Source organism: Pseudophryne corroboree, chromosome 5, assembly GCF_028390025.1.
Source record: "Pseudophryne corroboree isolate aPseCor3 chromosome 5, aPseCor3.hap2, whole genome shotgun sequence".
Classification (NCBI taxonomy): domain Eukaryota; kingdom Metazoa; phylum Chordata; class Amphibia; order Anura; family Myobatrachidae; genus Pseudophryne; species Pseudophryne corroboree.
In genome coordinates, this window is record NC_086448.1 from 576,193,539 (window position 1) to 576,209,971 (window position 16,433).

At 46.1% G+C, this 16,433-nt stretch overlaps 1 protein-coding gene across 7 annotated transcripts in view; it reads right to left on the reverse strand.

Moving 5' to 3' along the window:
* The window catches only part of ZNF236 (zinc finger protein 236), a 531,150-nt gene that overhangs the window by 152,949 nt on the left and 361,768 nt on the right, over positions 1 to 16,433 (reverse strand). For 6 of the 7 annotated variants that reach the window (XM_063923335.1, XM_063923337.1, XM_063923334.1 and 3 more), the window contains exons 23-25: positions 13,332 to 13,742; positions 11,483 to 11,628; positions 11,149 to 11,392 (exon numbers count right to left, since the gene is read on the reverse strand). In XM_063923335.1, the coding sequence (XP_063779405.1) occupies positions 11,149 to 11,392; positions 11,483 to 11,628; positions 13,332 to 13,742 (801 nt within the window). The remainder of the gene's footprint in view (positions 1 to 11,148; positions 11,393 to 11,482; positions 11,629 to 13,331; positions 13,743 to 16,433) is intronic. The other variant, XM_063923339.1, reaches the window with a different exon arrangement.

Sequence of the window (16,433 nt, forward strand, 5' to 3'; positions counted from 1 at the left end):
CCCCTTCTTCCAGATTCGCTATCACTGCTCTGAGTGACTCCATCTTGAACTTGAATTTTTGTATGTACAGGTTCAAAGATTTCAGATTTAGAATAGGTCTTACCGAGCCGTCCGGCTTCGGTACCACAAATAGTGTGGAATAATACCCCTTTCCCTGTTGTAGGAGGGGTACCTTGACTATCACCTGCTGAGAATACAGCTTGTGAATGGCTTCCAATACCGTCGCCCTGTCTGAGGGAGACGTTGGCAGAGCAGACTTTAGGAACCGGCGAGGGGGAGACTTCTCGAATTCCAACCTGTAACCCTGAGATACTACCTGCAGGATCCAGGGGTCCACCTGTGAGTGAGCCCACTGTGCGCTGAAATTCTTGAGTCGACCCCCCACCGCCCCTGAGTCCGCTTGTAAAGCCCCAACGTCATGCTGAGGGCTTTGCAGAACCCTGGGAGGGCTTCTGCTCCTGGGAGGGAGCTGCTTGGTGCACTCTCTTACCCTTTCCTTTGCCTCGGGGCAGATATGACTGTCCTTTTGCCCGCTTGTTCTTATAGGAACGAAAGGACTGCGGCTGAAAAGACGGTGTCTTTTTCTGTTGGGAGGGGACCTGAGGTAAAAAGGTGGATTTCCCGGCTGTTGCCGTGGCCACCAAATCCGATAGACCGACCCCAAATAATTCCTCCCCTTTATACGGCAATACTTCCATATGCCGTTTGGAATCCGCATCACCTGACCACTGTCGCGTCCATAAACTTCTTCTGGCAGATATGGACATCGCACTTACTCTCGATGCCAGAGTGCAAATATCCCTCTGAGCATCTCGCATATAAAGAAAAGCATCCTTTAATTGCTCTATAGTCAATAAAATACTGTCCCTATCCAGGGTATCAATATTTTCAGTCAGGGAATCCGACCAAACCACCCCAGCACTGCACATCCATGCTGAGGCGATGGCTGGTCGCAGTATAACACCAGTATGAGTGTATATACTTTTCAGGGTAGTTTCCAGCCTCCTATCAGCTGGATCCTTGAGGGCGGCCGTTTCAGGAGACGGTAACGCCACTTGTTTTGATAAGCGTGTGAGTGCCTTATCCACCCTAGGGGGTGTTTCCCAGCGCGCCCTAACCTCTGGCGGGAAAGGATATAATGCCAATAACTTCTTTGAAATTAGCAGTTTTCTATCGGGGTTAACCCACGCTTCATCACACACTTCATTCAATTCCTCTGATTCAGGAAAAACTACAGGTCATTTTTTTCAGACCCCACATAATACCCCTTTTTGTGGTACTTGCAGTATCAGAGATATGCAAAGCCTCCTTCATTGCCGTGATCATATAACGTGTGGCCCTACTGGAAAATACGTTTGTTTCTTCACCGTCGACACTAGATTCGGTGTCCGTGTCTGGGTCTGTGTCGACCGACTGAGGTAAAGGGCGTTTTACAGCCCCTGACGGTGTCTGAGACGCCTGGACAGGTACTAACTGGTTTGCCGGCCGTCTCATGTCGTCAACTGATTTTTGTAACGTGCTGACATTATCACGTAATTCCATAAACAAAGCCATCCATTCCGGTGTCGACTCCCTAGGGGGTGACATCACCATTACCGGCAATTGCTCCGCCTCCACACCAACATCGTCCTCATACATGTCGACACACACGTACCGACACACAGCAGACACACAGGGAATGCTCTTATCGAAGACAGGACCCCACTAGCCCTTTGGGGAGACAGAGGGAGAGTTTGCCAGCACACACCCAAGCGCTATAAATATATAGGAACAACCCTACAGAAGTGTTGTTTCCTTTATAGCAGCTTAATATATCAATATCGCCAAAAAAGTGCCCCCCCTCTCTGTTTTTTTACCCTGTTTCTGTAGTGCAGTGCAGGGGAGAGTCCTGGGAGCCTTCCTCGCCGCGGAGCTGTGCAGGAAAATGGCGCTGTGTGCTGAGGAGATAGGCCCCGCCCCCTATTTCGGCGGGCTCTTCTCCCGGTGTTTGTGAGACCTGGCAGGGGTTAAATACATCCATATAGCCCCAGGGGCTATATGTGATGTATTTTTAGCCAGAACAAGGTATTATCATTGCTGCCCAGGGCGCCCCCTCCTCAGCGCCCTGCACCCTCAGTGACCGCTGGTGTGAAGTGTGCTGACAACAATGGCGCACAGCTGCAGTGCTGTGCGCTACCTCATGAAGACTGAAAAGTCTTCTGCCGCCGGTTTCTGGACCTCTTCACTTTTCGGCATCTGCAAGGGGGTCGGCGGCGCGGCTCCGGGACCGGACTCCATGGCTGGGCCTGTGTTCGATCCCTCTGGAGCTAATGGTGTCCAGTAGCCTAAGAAGCCAATCCATCCTGCACGCAGGTGAGTTCACTTCTTCTCCCCTAAGTCCCTCGTTGCAGTGAGCCTGTTGCCAGCAGGACTCACTGAAAAAAAAAACCTAATAACTTTTTCTAAGCAGCTCTTTAGGAGAGCCACCTAGATTGCACCCTGCTCGGACGGGCACAAAAACCTAACTGAGGCTTGGAGGAGGGTCATAGGGGGAGGAGCCAGTGCACACCACCTAGTCCTAAAGCTTTTATTTTTGTGCCCTGTCTCCTGCGGAGCCGCTAATCCCCCTGGTCCTGACGGAGTCCCAGCATCCACTAGGACGTCAGAGAAAACACTAAATAGAGAGAAAGTGTATCAGATGGGTGCGCTTAGGCAATACAGAAATGGTGTAACAGTAAAGAAAAGAAAATAAGTTATGAATGAAACTTTCAATTGGGATATCCGTGTCTGTGCTGCTTTGTGTCTTTTCTCAGCATATGTGCATACAGCAGACATATGGAGACATAATCAATAGCAGAACATAGTGTAATCCAAAATAATATTTTTGATTACACTATGTTCTGCTACAGCTTATGTCTCCATATGTCATGGACTGCTTTATGCACATATGCTGAGAAAAGACACAAAGCAGCACAGACACGGATATCCCAAAGGGAAGTTGCATTTAAAAATTATTTTATTTTCTATACTATGTTACACTATTTCTGTATTGCATAAGAGCACCCATCTGATCCACTTTCTCTCTATCTAGATCTTCTAGAGACACCCACAGGTTTTTTCTCATCAGCAGGAAAAGGAGATTTATGGTAAGATAAGACTTACCATTGTTAAATCTCTTTCTGCGAGGTACACTGGATTCCACAGGGAATAACATCAGGGGTGTAGAGTTGGATCTTGATCCGAGTCACCAACAGGCTAAAGATTTGACTGTTCCCAGGATGCACTGCACCGCCTCCTCTATATCCCCGCCTCCAGGCACTGGAGCTCAGTTTTATTAACCCGTCCAATGCAGTAGCAGGTAAGAGAGACGATAGTCATTAGCCACAGAGAACCACATTCTCACGACAGGAGAAAGTACCAGTGGCTAATGCCATACAAACCCAAAAAAGCTAAGAGCGTCAGGGTGGGCGCCCTGTGGAATCCAGTGTACCTCGCAGAAAGAGATTTAACAATGGTAAGTCTTACCATAAATCTCCTTTTCTGCAGCTGGGTACACTGGTATTCCACAGGGAATAACATCGGGGATGTTCTAAAGCAGTTCCTCATGGGAGGGGATGCACTGTAGCGCACGTTTGTGAAAACCAAAAAGGACAAAGAGAGAATCATACTTCCTGATAGAGGCAGTTCTCTCCACATATATACGGAGAGCCCATAACACATACAAAGAACGCTCTTTGGAGGACAAACCAGGAGAGATAAAGGCTGGAACCACAATCTCTTGGATAAGGTGGAAAGATGACACCAACTTTGGTAGATAACCCGGGCAAGTTCTAGGAACCGCAAGGCCACGGTGAAAAATCAGGAAGGTTGAACGACAGGAAAAAGCACCTAAGTTCGACACCCTTCTAGCAGAGGCAATGTCACGAACCGGTCTCTCACCTTTGCGGGTTCTGGGGTTCATCCGTTGCCAGTGCGGTTGCTCGCGGTGCTGTGCGCCCGTGTGGGGACGCGGCGTGATCAGTGGCACAGGTAATGCAGAGTTTGGGAACTGGGAGTGCGGGGACCAAATGGCCTAAGGCACTGCGATGTGTCTGCTGTATAGGAGGTGGCCATGTTGGAGACCAAATAGGTAATACAGAGCACTTGTGAAAACACCTGTGGGCAGGTGTAAGCCAATCCCGTGCTTGTGCTGCCTTTAAGTAGGCTGGGATTATGTTACTCTGGGCCAGTGCTTTGTTGTATCAACGCTGTGCTCTAGCTCTGAGCTCTCTCCGTGCATTCCTGTGTGATTCCCGTGGTCCAGATATCGCCTCCGTTCCCAGAGGCCCGTCTGCAGCCTTCACTGCTAAAAGATCCACCGGCTCCCCGCTGTGCTGTCAGTTAATCACGCACCTACTGGTAACAATTGGATTCCCAGAGTCTTGCATGAGGAAACCCTGTCTGCCTGCTTTCAACCATACAGAGTTTGGAGGATTCCACTAACTTCAGCTGTTCGTTTGTTCTGCTCTGCATTTAACCCGTTCATCACTTATATCATCTGCTACAGTCTCACAGTGATCTCCGGAACTCGCAAGTAACCCAATTTAGTACTTTTACTTTCTATGTTGCCATTACAAGGATAATTCTTCACAGTCTCTCAGTTACCTCTCAAAACTTCATTGCAAATCCTCACAGTTATTTCTTCATGTCTGCATTACCCAGTTAAACACATTCTACAGTTCAGCATCAAAGCTTGTTTATATTTGGACAATTTAACATTTATTCTCCAGCCTGTTTTAAACGCAATTCCATGAACATTTCTTTTATTTTTTCTTTAAGATATATCCTGCATATTATTTCTATTATTCATGCAATACGTCAGTATACTATGGTGATTAATAACTTGCCATTTACCACTTTACTGAATTGTTATTTTCAATAAATATATGAAACGGAACTTTCTTCGTCCTCCCTGCTTTCTTCATACCCCAGCACCTACACCTGTGGTTGGTCCCGGGTTAACGGATTCACAAAAACACCCGGACCTGACAGGCAATAGCCAGCAAAAACAAGACCTTAAGCGTAAGCCATTTAAGGTCCACCGACAAATGGAGACTCTTGTAGGGCATTCAGAACAACGGACAGATCCCATGGAGCCACAGGAGGGACATAGGGAAGCTGAATCCATAAAACACCCTGAGTGAAAGTATGAACGTCAGGCAGAGATGCAATTTTTCTTTGAGACCATACCGACAAGGCAGAAATGTGAATCTTGAGGGAGGCCAGATGAAGGCCTAAGTCCAGGCCTTGTTGCAGAAAAGCCAAAAGTTTGGCAGTACCGAACTTGTATGCATCGTAATTCTTATTAGCACACCAGGTAAAGTAAGAATTCCAGACCCAAAACCGGTTTATGGGATTTTAACATAGTTTGAATGACCGCCTCAGAGAAACCTTTGGCCCTTAGGAGTGAGGCGTTGTCTGACTGTATTTGAACAGGCCTGTTCCCTACCAGAGGCAGGGCCAGTTTCAGAGCATTGAACACTGCCCGCAACTCCAGAATATTTATCGGGAGGAGAGATTCCTCCCTGGTCCACCGACCCTGTAGAGAGTGTTGCTCCAACACTGCGCCCCAAACCCGCAGACTGGCATCCGTTGTTAGGAGGACCCAGTTGGAGATTCAGAAGGTACGACCCCTGCTCAATTGTTGGTCCTGTAGTCACAAGCCCAGTGACAGACGAACCTCCGGAGTCAAGGAGATCATGCGAGATCTGATCCGGTGAGGCAGGCCATCCCATTTGGCAAGGATTAGCTTCTGCAGAGGGCGAGAGTGAAATTGAGCATACTCTACCATGTTGAAAGCCAATACCATGAGGCCTAGTACTTGCATCGCCGAGTGTACCGACACTCTTGGGTGAGAAAGGAAGCATCTTATCCTGTCCTGAAGTTTCAGGACCTTCTCTGGAAACAAGAACAAACGTTGGTTGTGTGTGTCCAGTAATGACCCCAGGTGCACCATGCTCTGAGCAGGGACCATTGAGGATTTCTTCCAATTGATGAGCCACCCGTGGGCTTGTAGGAATTGGATCGTCAGTTCCAGATGACGGATGAGAATCTCTGGGGAGGTCGCCAGGATCAGCAAGTCATCCAGATACGGCAGGATCCTAATGCTCTGACAACGTAGAATGGCTATCATGATGGCCATGACCTTGGTGAAGATCCAAGGAGCTGTAGTCAGTCCAAAAGGCAAGGCTTGCAATTGATAATGTAGGTTGCCAATAGCAAACCGCAGCTATTGCTGATGAGACATGGCAATAGGTATGTGTAGATAAGCATCCTGTATGTCCAGGGATACGATATAGTCCTTGGGCTCCAAAAGCTAGAACAATACAGCCAAGAGTTTCCATGTGGAATTTGGATACCTTCACAAATTTGTTCAAATATTTGAGGGTGACAATGGGCCGGGAGGATCCATTAGGCTTCGGAACTAGGAACAGCGTTGAACAGTACCCCCTGCCTCACTGAGACAGAGGCACCGGTACTACCACTCCTGTGTCCAGGAGGGATTGTACAACCAAATGTAGAGTTTTTGCTTTTAATGGATCCGAAGGGATAACCATCAAGCAAAACTGGCGAGGGGGACGTTTCTTGAAAGAGATGGCGTATCCGTGTGAGACGACTTCCCGCACCCAGGCGTCTGAAGTGGTCTGTAACCATACCTGGGCAAACTGCAGAAGTCGGCCTCCCACCCTGGGGTCCCCCAGGGGGAGGCCCGCCCCGTCATGCAGCAGGCTTGTCTGATTTGGAAGCAGGCTGACGGGCGGCCCAAGAACGTTTAGGTTTGGGCTTAGAGGTTTTGGAAGCACAAGCTTGTCTCGGGTACGCCTGACCCTTTGCTTTACCTGGAGGCCGAAAGGAACGAAAGGTGCTACTCTTAGCCTTCGGAGCCGAAGGATTAGTACTTGAAAGACATGCAGTTTTGGCAGACGCCAAGTCAGTCACAATCTTGTTCAGATTTTCCCCAAATAGTATATCTCCCTTAAAAGGGAGCACCTCCAAGGTCTTCTTCGAGTCCAGGTCCACTGACCAGGACCGTTACCACAGAATCCGGTGAGCCAGGATGGACGTAGTAGACGCTTTGGCCGCCATAACGCCTGCATCAGAGGTCGCCTCCTGAATATAATGGGAGGCTGTGGTAATATATGATAGACATTGTCTGGCATTATCCGGAAAATTCAGAGGTAGCTCTGCCTCAACTGCTTGTACCCAGGCTTCAATACCTTTTGCAGCCCAAGAGGCTGCCATAGCGGGTCTATGTACAGCACCTGCAAGAGTGTAAATAGATTTCAAGGAGCCCTCCACACGCTTATCCGTTGGTTCCTTCAGAGAGGTGACGGTGGTGACAGGCAGAGTAGATGATACCACAAGATGGGCTACATGTGAGTCCACTGGTGGCGGGGTTTCCCACTTGTTACTTAACTCTGCAGAGATAGGATGACGAGCTAGCATCTTTTTAGACAGGGAAAATTTCTTTCCTGGGGACTCCCAGGATTCCTGACGTATGTCAATTAAATGGTCAGTATGTGGTAAGACTAATTTAGTAACTTTCTGACGTTTGAACTTATCAGGTTTCTTAGATGTATCAGGAGGGTCAATCTCATCATCAATCTGAAGAATCAGTTTGAGAGCCTCCACTAGGTCAGGAACATCAACCTGTGTTGCAGATTCCTCATCAGAAGCAGCTGAATCAGTGTCTGATGGATCAGTATATTCCCCATCTTCATCGGATTAAGTATCCGAAACATGAGTGGATTGTGAGGAAGAAATGGCCTGCTTAGATGACCCTTTGGTCCTAGGAGGGCGAGGGTTAGGTTTTTGTTTAACCAAGGACTGATTTAATTGCTGTAACTGAGTTGACAGAGTATCCACCCATGGCGGATTAACTACAGGGACAATATGTGGCAATAATGGCACAGGAGGTCCCACAGGGGGCGTAAGCCTTGTGACCAGCGTAGTCAGCATATTAGAAAAAGCAGCCCAAGGTGGGTCTTGGTCTGTCACTGGTGCTGCAGGCTGACTGGGGGGTGCAGAAGACCCAGTACCTGGACCCTCAGCTGAAATATTTTCCTCAGGTAAATTCGTGGCGTCAGCACTGCATGACACAGGAGCGTCCCTGGATTTCCTGCCCTGTGCAGCAGACATTAGTGGGAACGTAGCCTTAGGCCGTGACAGTACAATATAGCCAGACAAACACAGTACCGGACAAAAAACCCCAGTGTTATGTGACTGCAAATGCAGAGCACAAACAGAGGATTTAAGCAGTATGAGGTGACAAACACAGAGAAAAATACAAAACAGTATATCCTGTGGAAAACTATACAATATATGGGACTCTGACGCACTTAGCCCCTCTCAGGGTACAGAATATAGTGATAGCAATATGTGTGAGATACACAGAATGGAAACCACACAGCAGCTATAGGCACACAGTCACAGATACAATGCAGAAATTATTACATATAACAATAAAACTGCACTGGACTAGCAATACAGCTATGTATGTATACAGATATAACAATGCGCCGTAATCACTGGATGTATATCACATAATATTCATAGTTATGCACTTGTTCTTAACTAACGCTGTCTAAATGACACGTAGAATACTTAAGTGTCCAGTAAATGCACAGCGCTGATGATACAGGCGGCTTTACAGAGGAGACTCAGCAGTCCCAGAATCAGCGCAGCTCTATGTAATGGCGTCCAAACTCTGACAGGGAGTGAGGGAGAGAGAGAGATGCAGCTCCAGGGCGGGAACATCCGCTGTAGATGGCGCCTGTGGCTGGGAGAGGGGCTACAGGTCAGCACCTTATCCCCTCTGCTGGACTTCACCACCGGGTACTATGGAGCCTATGTGAAACAGATTTTAGTAAATCCGACCTGTGCTCCTTGCCCTGGTGGATATAGTGGGATCCCTGCACGGCCACAGTGTCCATGCCAGCGGCGTGGTCCGTCTCCGGAGACCGCAGGCAGATCGCGATTTCAGCGTGTCCCACCTGGTGGTCCTTCTTACCCCCTCCCTAACGTGCGGCCACGTGATCCAGGAGAGCAGCAGCGGTATGTGTGCCTGATGAGACCGGAGCGCCTCCGCTGTAAGTACCTGGCAACCAGGGCGCGGGAGTATACAGCACCGCTGGGGGAGGTAATGGAGCCTCAGCACGATATGTCAGTGACATATAGCATCTAGTGCCTGTGCTGCGGCCCTTGAAGTCTTCTTTCTTCTCAAAAAAGCTTTTTTTAGGGCTGCTTAGAGCAGCCCATCCTGTTAGCTGCCTGCAGGCACCAAATTATAAACTGAGCTCCAGTGCCTGGAGGCGGGAAAATAGAGGAGGCGGTGAAGTGCATCCTGGGAACAGTCAAAGCTTTAGCCTGTTGGTGCCTCGGATCAAGATCCAACTCTACAACCAGGTGTTATTCCCTGTGGAATACCAGTGTACCCCGCTGCAGAAAGAAAAATTAACCTAACACAGTTTTTTATTTTTAAATGATGAAGTGATATTGTGCAACAACAGCACTTAAAATCTGTCCATACAAATAACACGCCTGTCTTTGAAGTCATTATGAGAGCAGCAACTATATGACCTGAACTTAAATCTGCACGGTATCTGGTCTCTAGGTCGACCACACTTAGGTCAACAGTCATTAGGCTGACCACTATTGGTTGACATGCATTAGGTCGACATGGAAAAATGTCGACATGAGTTTCTCACTTTTTCTATTTTTTTAAACTTTTTCATACTATACGATCCACATGGACTACGATTCGGAATACGATTGGGAATAGTAACCTGTGCCCAGCGCATCTGTAGTGGAGCGAGGCACCATGCACGAAGCATGGCGAGGGGACACGGTGCACTAATTGGGGTCCCCAGTCATTTTACGAAGGAAATGACACCAATGTTTTCTCTCCAAAAAACTCATGTCGACCTTGTTCATGTCGACCCAATGCATGTGTCGACCTATTTCAGGTGTCAACCTAGTCACTGTCGACCAATAGTGGTCGACCTAATGACTGTCGACCTAAGTGTGTGCGACTCTATGATCCACATCCATCTGCACATGCACACGGAGAAGCAGGTTAAAGCAGGGAAAATTTGCCTGTACCCCAAAAATGCCAAACTAATATTGAAAGACATTACAGAAGTCTATTAGTGGCCATAATATAACTAACTGGTGATTTTATATGGCGTCAAATGGCTGTTATATGCATTTATTTCTTTTAAATGCTAAAAAATTATAGAAAGCTATTTTTTTAATGCAAAATATGTGCTCTCATTAAATTTGGGGTACATAAAACTGTGTATAAGCACATATTTGGGTCAATTTAGGGACCTTTAATTTAAAAAAAAAAGTGGAAAAGGACTGACTACTCCCACCTGCAAGCCTAAAAACACTTGTCCCATTCATAAAGCACCCCAATAAAGCGTCCCATACCTTGTACCCCAATTTCCATCACTTTGCATTGTTTGACCTCAAAAATTACGTAGTTATTGGCCAATTAAAAATAATTAAAACTTCTAAGTACCTAATTAGTCATTCATGTGAGTGTCCCAGGGGTTCTGAGCCAAATCCTGACTTTTTTAAGTTTAAAATAGGGATTTTGCACTTCTTATCCCCAGATCTGAGATGGTGAAGAGAAATCTGCGTTAAATCATATGGAGTCTTATCGGCGGTTACTTATCGCCGCTAATAGGATACAGAATTATCACATTTGATCATTTATTGTGAAACTGCGGTATCGCGGCTCATTAGATACCCCCCATAGTTGGAGATAATGGTTTACAGAAATGTAGATTGCTTGCAGATATGATCATTGTTAGCTACAGTGGGTATTGTTTGCTGTAATTTGTAAATTGGGAAGATATTTAGAAGTATGAAAGTTGCTGTGGGAAAATGAATGTTGGTGTCTAACCAGTTGGGCTGTGGTCTGTGTTGACTTTTTCAAACTAAAGCAGACGGGTGCGGTAAATTTGACCCAAGCTGGTTCTTGGCATCAAAGTATGCCACTAATTCTGTGCACTGAATTATTTGCTTTGCTAGACTGGTTCAAAATATACTCCCTATTCCAATTGTCTGGGAAGGCACAGGAATACACAGTTACATTAATTAAAATACAGAAGAAAAAGGATTTACTTGCACTGCTCGAAGTCAGCACTGATTCTTGTTCAGAGATAGGTGTAATAGATAGGTTAGAGGAAGAAGTTGTGGCAGGCTGAAGAGACAAGCTTGCTATAGGCTGAAGTACAACATTAGCTGGCACAGGATTCTCACTTGTTTGCAGACTGTTGGTAGTCTGTACTGCACCGAGGTCCCCAGGGAGTGTCTGAGGTATAATGCTGCTGTGCTGTAGAGTTTGTTGTAAAATGCTGGGATCAATCTGGTAAACCAAAAATAAGAAAGAATACATTAAATATTTCATAGGAGATATTCAACTTATTTATGGTTAAGTTTACTGAAATACAGTCACCTGTAGTGTTATATTGTTGATGCTTGTAGCATCTATTCCAGAGATCTGTACATTCTGTCCAACCAAGTTGGCAGCAAGCTGTAACTGAATTCCTTCCAGAGTGGCCAAACTACATTCTGATAAGGAGACTGTTAAATCCCCACCAGCTGTAAAATCATAAAACATACATACAAAACATCAAAATACAAATCACAAACCAATTTTTGGATAACCAAGTTTACACTTAAAAGTACATGACCTGACTGCTAATGACAGCAAATGCATCTGTGCAGAATTAAAACCACAGTCAAACCGTCACTTGGCGCCTCAGAAGAAAGAGTATTAATCCAGCACCATGGCAAAACCACGTTGTGCTGCAGGGGAGGAGGGTGGCAAATCTGAAGGGTCTGGACAAATTTACTGTAGGAAGGGGTGGCACGCTTTTCATACAACTTTGTATTAGGCCCATTGGGCCATTTTTAGTTGCCCTTTACACTATTTTTCTACTGTTCATGTAAACCAAAATTTCGTTTGCATCCTGACTGTGCAGCATCCTTAGCCAGGCTGACTGTCACACGTAAACCTGCTTGGGAGCATGTAAGTCTGACTTCAGGACATAATACGTTCCATTGCTGAGCACCAAAAAGATGCATATTGTATGCAACTGTTTGGAAGACGATCACTTGCAGGTTTATGACACCTAGAAAAAACTACAGTATGAAGAGGATGACAATCGACAAATGCACGTGATTGGCTGAATTTCTATTCTTCTACAGAACAGAAATATTGCTGAAAGCTATTCACAGTATTACAGCAATATTAGCACTCAGGCTGCACCCAAAAAAACATATTGCCAAACAGCCCCTTTCAGCACGCCAGGTTCCGTGAGACTCTGTTACCATCGGTCATCTATGTTGCTGAAAGTGCATCTTAGTCGCAACACGATGTGTCCAGTCCGCACCAGTAGACTGTGTTGCTTTATTTGATATGCAACACTTGTATATCTATGAAAAATAGGATGGGGGTAGCTAGCGACCACTGGTGTTAATATAACAATAAGTTATATTAAAAGGTATATTCAATTTAAAAGTTTAACAAATGTATTTTATTAGAGACATAATAAAACATACACAAAAATATAAAAAATTAGAAAGATAAACAGACCGTAAGTTACACTATATTCGCGTGTATGGAGAATCTTGTTTTTTGTTTAAAATACCTTTTCTTTCATATACACAAGTAAAAAATGGAGGTATATCTTATCTTAAGGTGCTGGAGGTCACAGTGAGGGAAACCCAACGCATTTCGTCCTAAGACTTCATCAAGGGGTACCTAACATTATACGGGTTCGCCGCTGGGGCGCACAGCACCCCCAAACCACCCCAGCCATACCACCCAGGCATCACACAAATGAGGGATAGAAGTGAGAAATCAGTGTTAAGTTAGTGAGAAAAGCTGCAGAGTGTTAGAAAGAGGACAGCAGTAAGGCGTCAGGGTGTTAGAAAGTGAGGTTAGCTGAAATTAATCATGACAGTCTCCTGGTGCGTCCTGAGATGTAATTGACTCTTGCAGAGTTGCACAGGACCCGGTGGCTCACTCGCACCTGGCATCTCACGCTGCTTAGCATATTGAGGCTAGATGTATGAGGACACATCTGTATCGGCAGCAATTACACTGTCTGTAAGATGCAGTACATGACTTGCACCTAGTGCTGCCAATGGCAGGGCTTAGCCCTTCCTTTAGTAAAATCTAGAGAATCCGGTGGCTGCACAGCCAATGTAGATATGCTTGACAATTGCTAGATAAGTGTCAGTCATTAAAGCACTGTCACATGAAGTCAAAGAACAAAACATGAAAATGGTATACTCACCCGAGACAGACGCAGGAAGGATTGCTTGTCCAACTAGTCCCTGCTGGAGCAAACTTTGATCAAACTGGCTGGAAAGAACAGAGCTGTTTGTAATGAAGACACCTGGCTCTGTTGCAGATGAATTCAGTAGATTTATAGCTGGAAGAGTTTCCACCGTGCTGGATGTAGAACTGGGAGCCAGTATTGCAGTTTGAGAAAGATGTCGACGAACAACATGTTTCCGGGCCTTTTTAGAATCAGATTTATAATGACACTGTATGTGAGTCTTCCTACGCCCCGATGTTCGGAAACGCATATCACAGTGTGGACACTTAAATGGCTTTGCCCCAGTGTGCAGACGCATGTGCACTTTTAGGCTACCCTTAGTGGAGAATGAATTGGTGCAGACGTGACAACTGAACAGTTTTTGACCTGTGAAAACATGGATAGGTACTTATTGTAAAGTTGTCATATTTAAATGGTCTAAACACAATATATATTTATTTACTATAGTAACATTACATATACAAAAATTGAGGAATGTGGGAAACCAACACTTCTCCAAATGATGTCTGCACTGTTATTTTAGTCTTATAAAAGACTGACTGGCAAGTTGCAAAGAAAACAAGTTATAGCTGTAAACACAATAAACATGAAAGATACAGTACATGCGTGTGGCCAATACTAAAAAATAACTGCATTCCACAATAAAACCAGCATGGTTAACATGTATCATGTCAACATTAAAATCTTATCTTTTGACAACTCTATTTGATGCAACAGGGAAATCAATAAACCAGTTTCCCTAGGTAGGTCAGTAATTAGCATAAGGTTGATGTTTACATGATACTGCACAGAAAATCCTGCATAAGATCCTTAAATTTAACCTATATTGTGCAAATATTGGCCCGATCTGCAGATTATCTTTACAAAGTATAAACTCTTTGGCCATTCACATCAGTCCCTGCCCCAGTGGAGCTAAAAATCTATATTCCCTACCACATGTACATACATACATATACACAGGAAGGCATTTTTTATTTTTTTTGGGGGGGAGCCACTAGAGTACCTGAACCACTAGTGTACCTGAAGGAAACTCATGCAAGAATGTGACGAATATACAAACTCAGCACAGTTAGCGCCAAAGTAGGATGAACCAGGATACCCAGTTAGCACACTTAGGGGGTAATTCAGACCTGATCGCTAGGGTGTGTTTTTTGCATCCTTGCGATCAGGTAGTCGCCGCCTGCAGAAAGAGGGTAATTGCTGTGTGCATGTGTGCGATCGCATTTGTTGGAGAACTACACAAACATGAGTTTGTGCAGTCTCTGCTCAGCACAGGACTTACTCAGCCGCTGCGATGATTGGGGCTGAAGTGGATGTCAGAAACCCTCCCTCCAAACGCCTGGTCCCTCCTGCGTTTTCCCGGACACTCCTACAAAATGGTCAGTTGCCACCCACAAACAGCCTCTTCCTGTCAGTCATCACGCAATCGCCAGTGCAATTGCTTTTTTCACACCATCCCATCGCCATGCACCAATGCCCGGTGCAGTCGTCCAACGTGCCGGCGCATTGTGGTGCATACACATGCGCAGTACAGACCTGATCGCCCGCTGTGCGAAAACGCACAGCAGTGATCAGGTCTGAATTACCCCCTTATAGTCATAACAACTGAAGCGGAACATATATATGACCTTGCCAGCAGATAATGCTTTGAGATATAACTGTGCACACTTAGGCCGTCTATTCGTATGGGCTCAGTGGGCAGTTGCCCTGGAGGGGTTTAGTAGGGTATGCCGGCGGCCGGGCTCCCGGCGACCAGCATACCGGCGCCGGAATCCCGACCGCCGGCATACCAACAGCTGGGCGAGCGCAAATGAGCCCCTTGCGGGCACGGTGGTACGCCACGCTATCTATTCTCCCTCCAGGGGGGTCGTGGATCCTCAAGAGGGAGAAAAGATGTCGGTATGCTGGCGGTCGGGATTCAGGCGCCGTATGCTGGTAATAGGGAGCCCGGCCACCGGCAAACAGAAGACCACCCACCCTGGAGAACCGGAGATATCCGACTTCAAAGCAGTGATCTCCATCCAAGCCTGTTAATTGCTCTTTCCAGTCAGATATTTCGGATTCTGTCTGACAAAGTTTTCCTGAGGTTATGCTCCAAAAGCTGGGACTCTCCCCTTTCGGTGCACACTGGCAGCTTGTCTCTACTATGCCCAGAACCAGAGATATCAGTCTTCAAGCAGCTGGTCCCTGCTCTAGCTCCACACGCCTGATATGCAGTTTTATATTTTTGTTGGAGGATTGCTCTGGCCCCTGAACTCTGATCCCCAAGTCCCCAATAAAAGGTGGACGTCTGTAGTTGTTTTTATCCCATTAACAGCTAAGAAATCTATTTCCCGGAACTGGAGATATCTGCAGTCAAGCAAGCTGCCATCCCACAAGAAAATAATTAATATTAAGCCCACTCCACTATCCACCCCTCCTCTGCGTATTAAACACCCCCTAACACCCTGGAAGTCATGTACTGGATCAGCTTTATTCAGCCCAATGCCCCCTTCTACAGTTTAGTGTTCTCTCTCTCGGTCCATCTCCCTCCATCTGTGCAGTAAACGAGTAATCAGCAGAAATGACTGTTCCAGGTCCAACATGCTGAGCGGAAGATACTGTAAAACACCCTGCGGGACATCAAAGATGCCGCTGATAGCACTTCCCACAACTACTGCCAGAGGATGGGTAGGGGCCCCAGTGCATTGCTTTGCCCAGGGACATACACTGCTAAGATGCCCCTGCATCAATAAGCAGCTGTTGTTCCTCTGATTCAGGCTCCTGTGTCCTCTCATTCAGGTGGTGATCTGTAGATCTCAGGAAAGTGCAGAGCATACCACAGCCTTTTAATGCCAATTTTCCTACAACCAGACTCGAATTTCATAAATTCGGAACACACCCATCTTGATTTAAAAAAAAAACACAAGTGATGTTAACATATGTATGAAGATATATAATAAATATTTATATAAACAGCAAGGTCTAAAGTCATAACTTCAGTGTTCATTAGGGAAAGGTAAGGTGTGTAATAGGGAGGCAGTCAATTGACCGCCGGTTGGGATCCCGGCGGTTAGG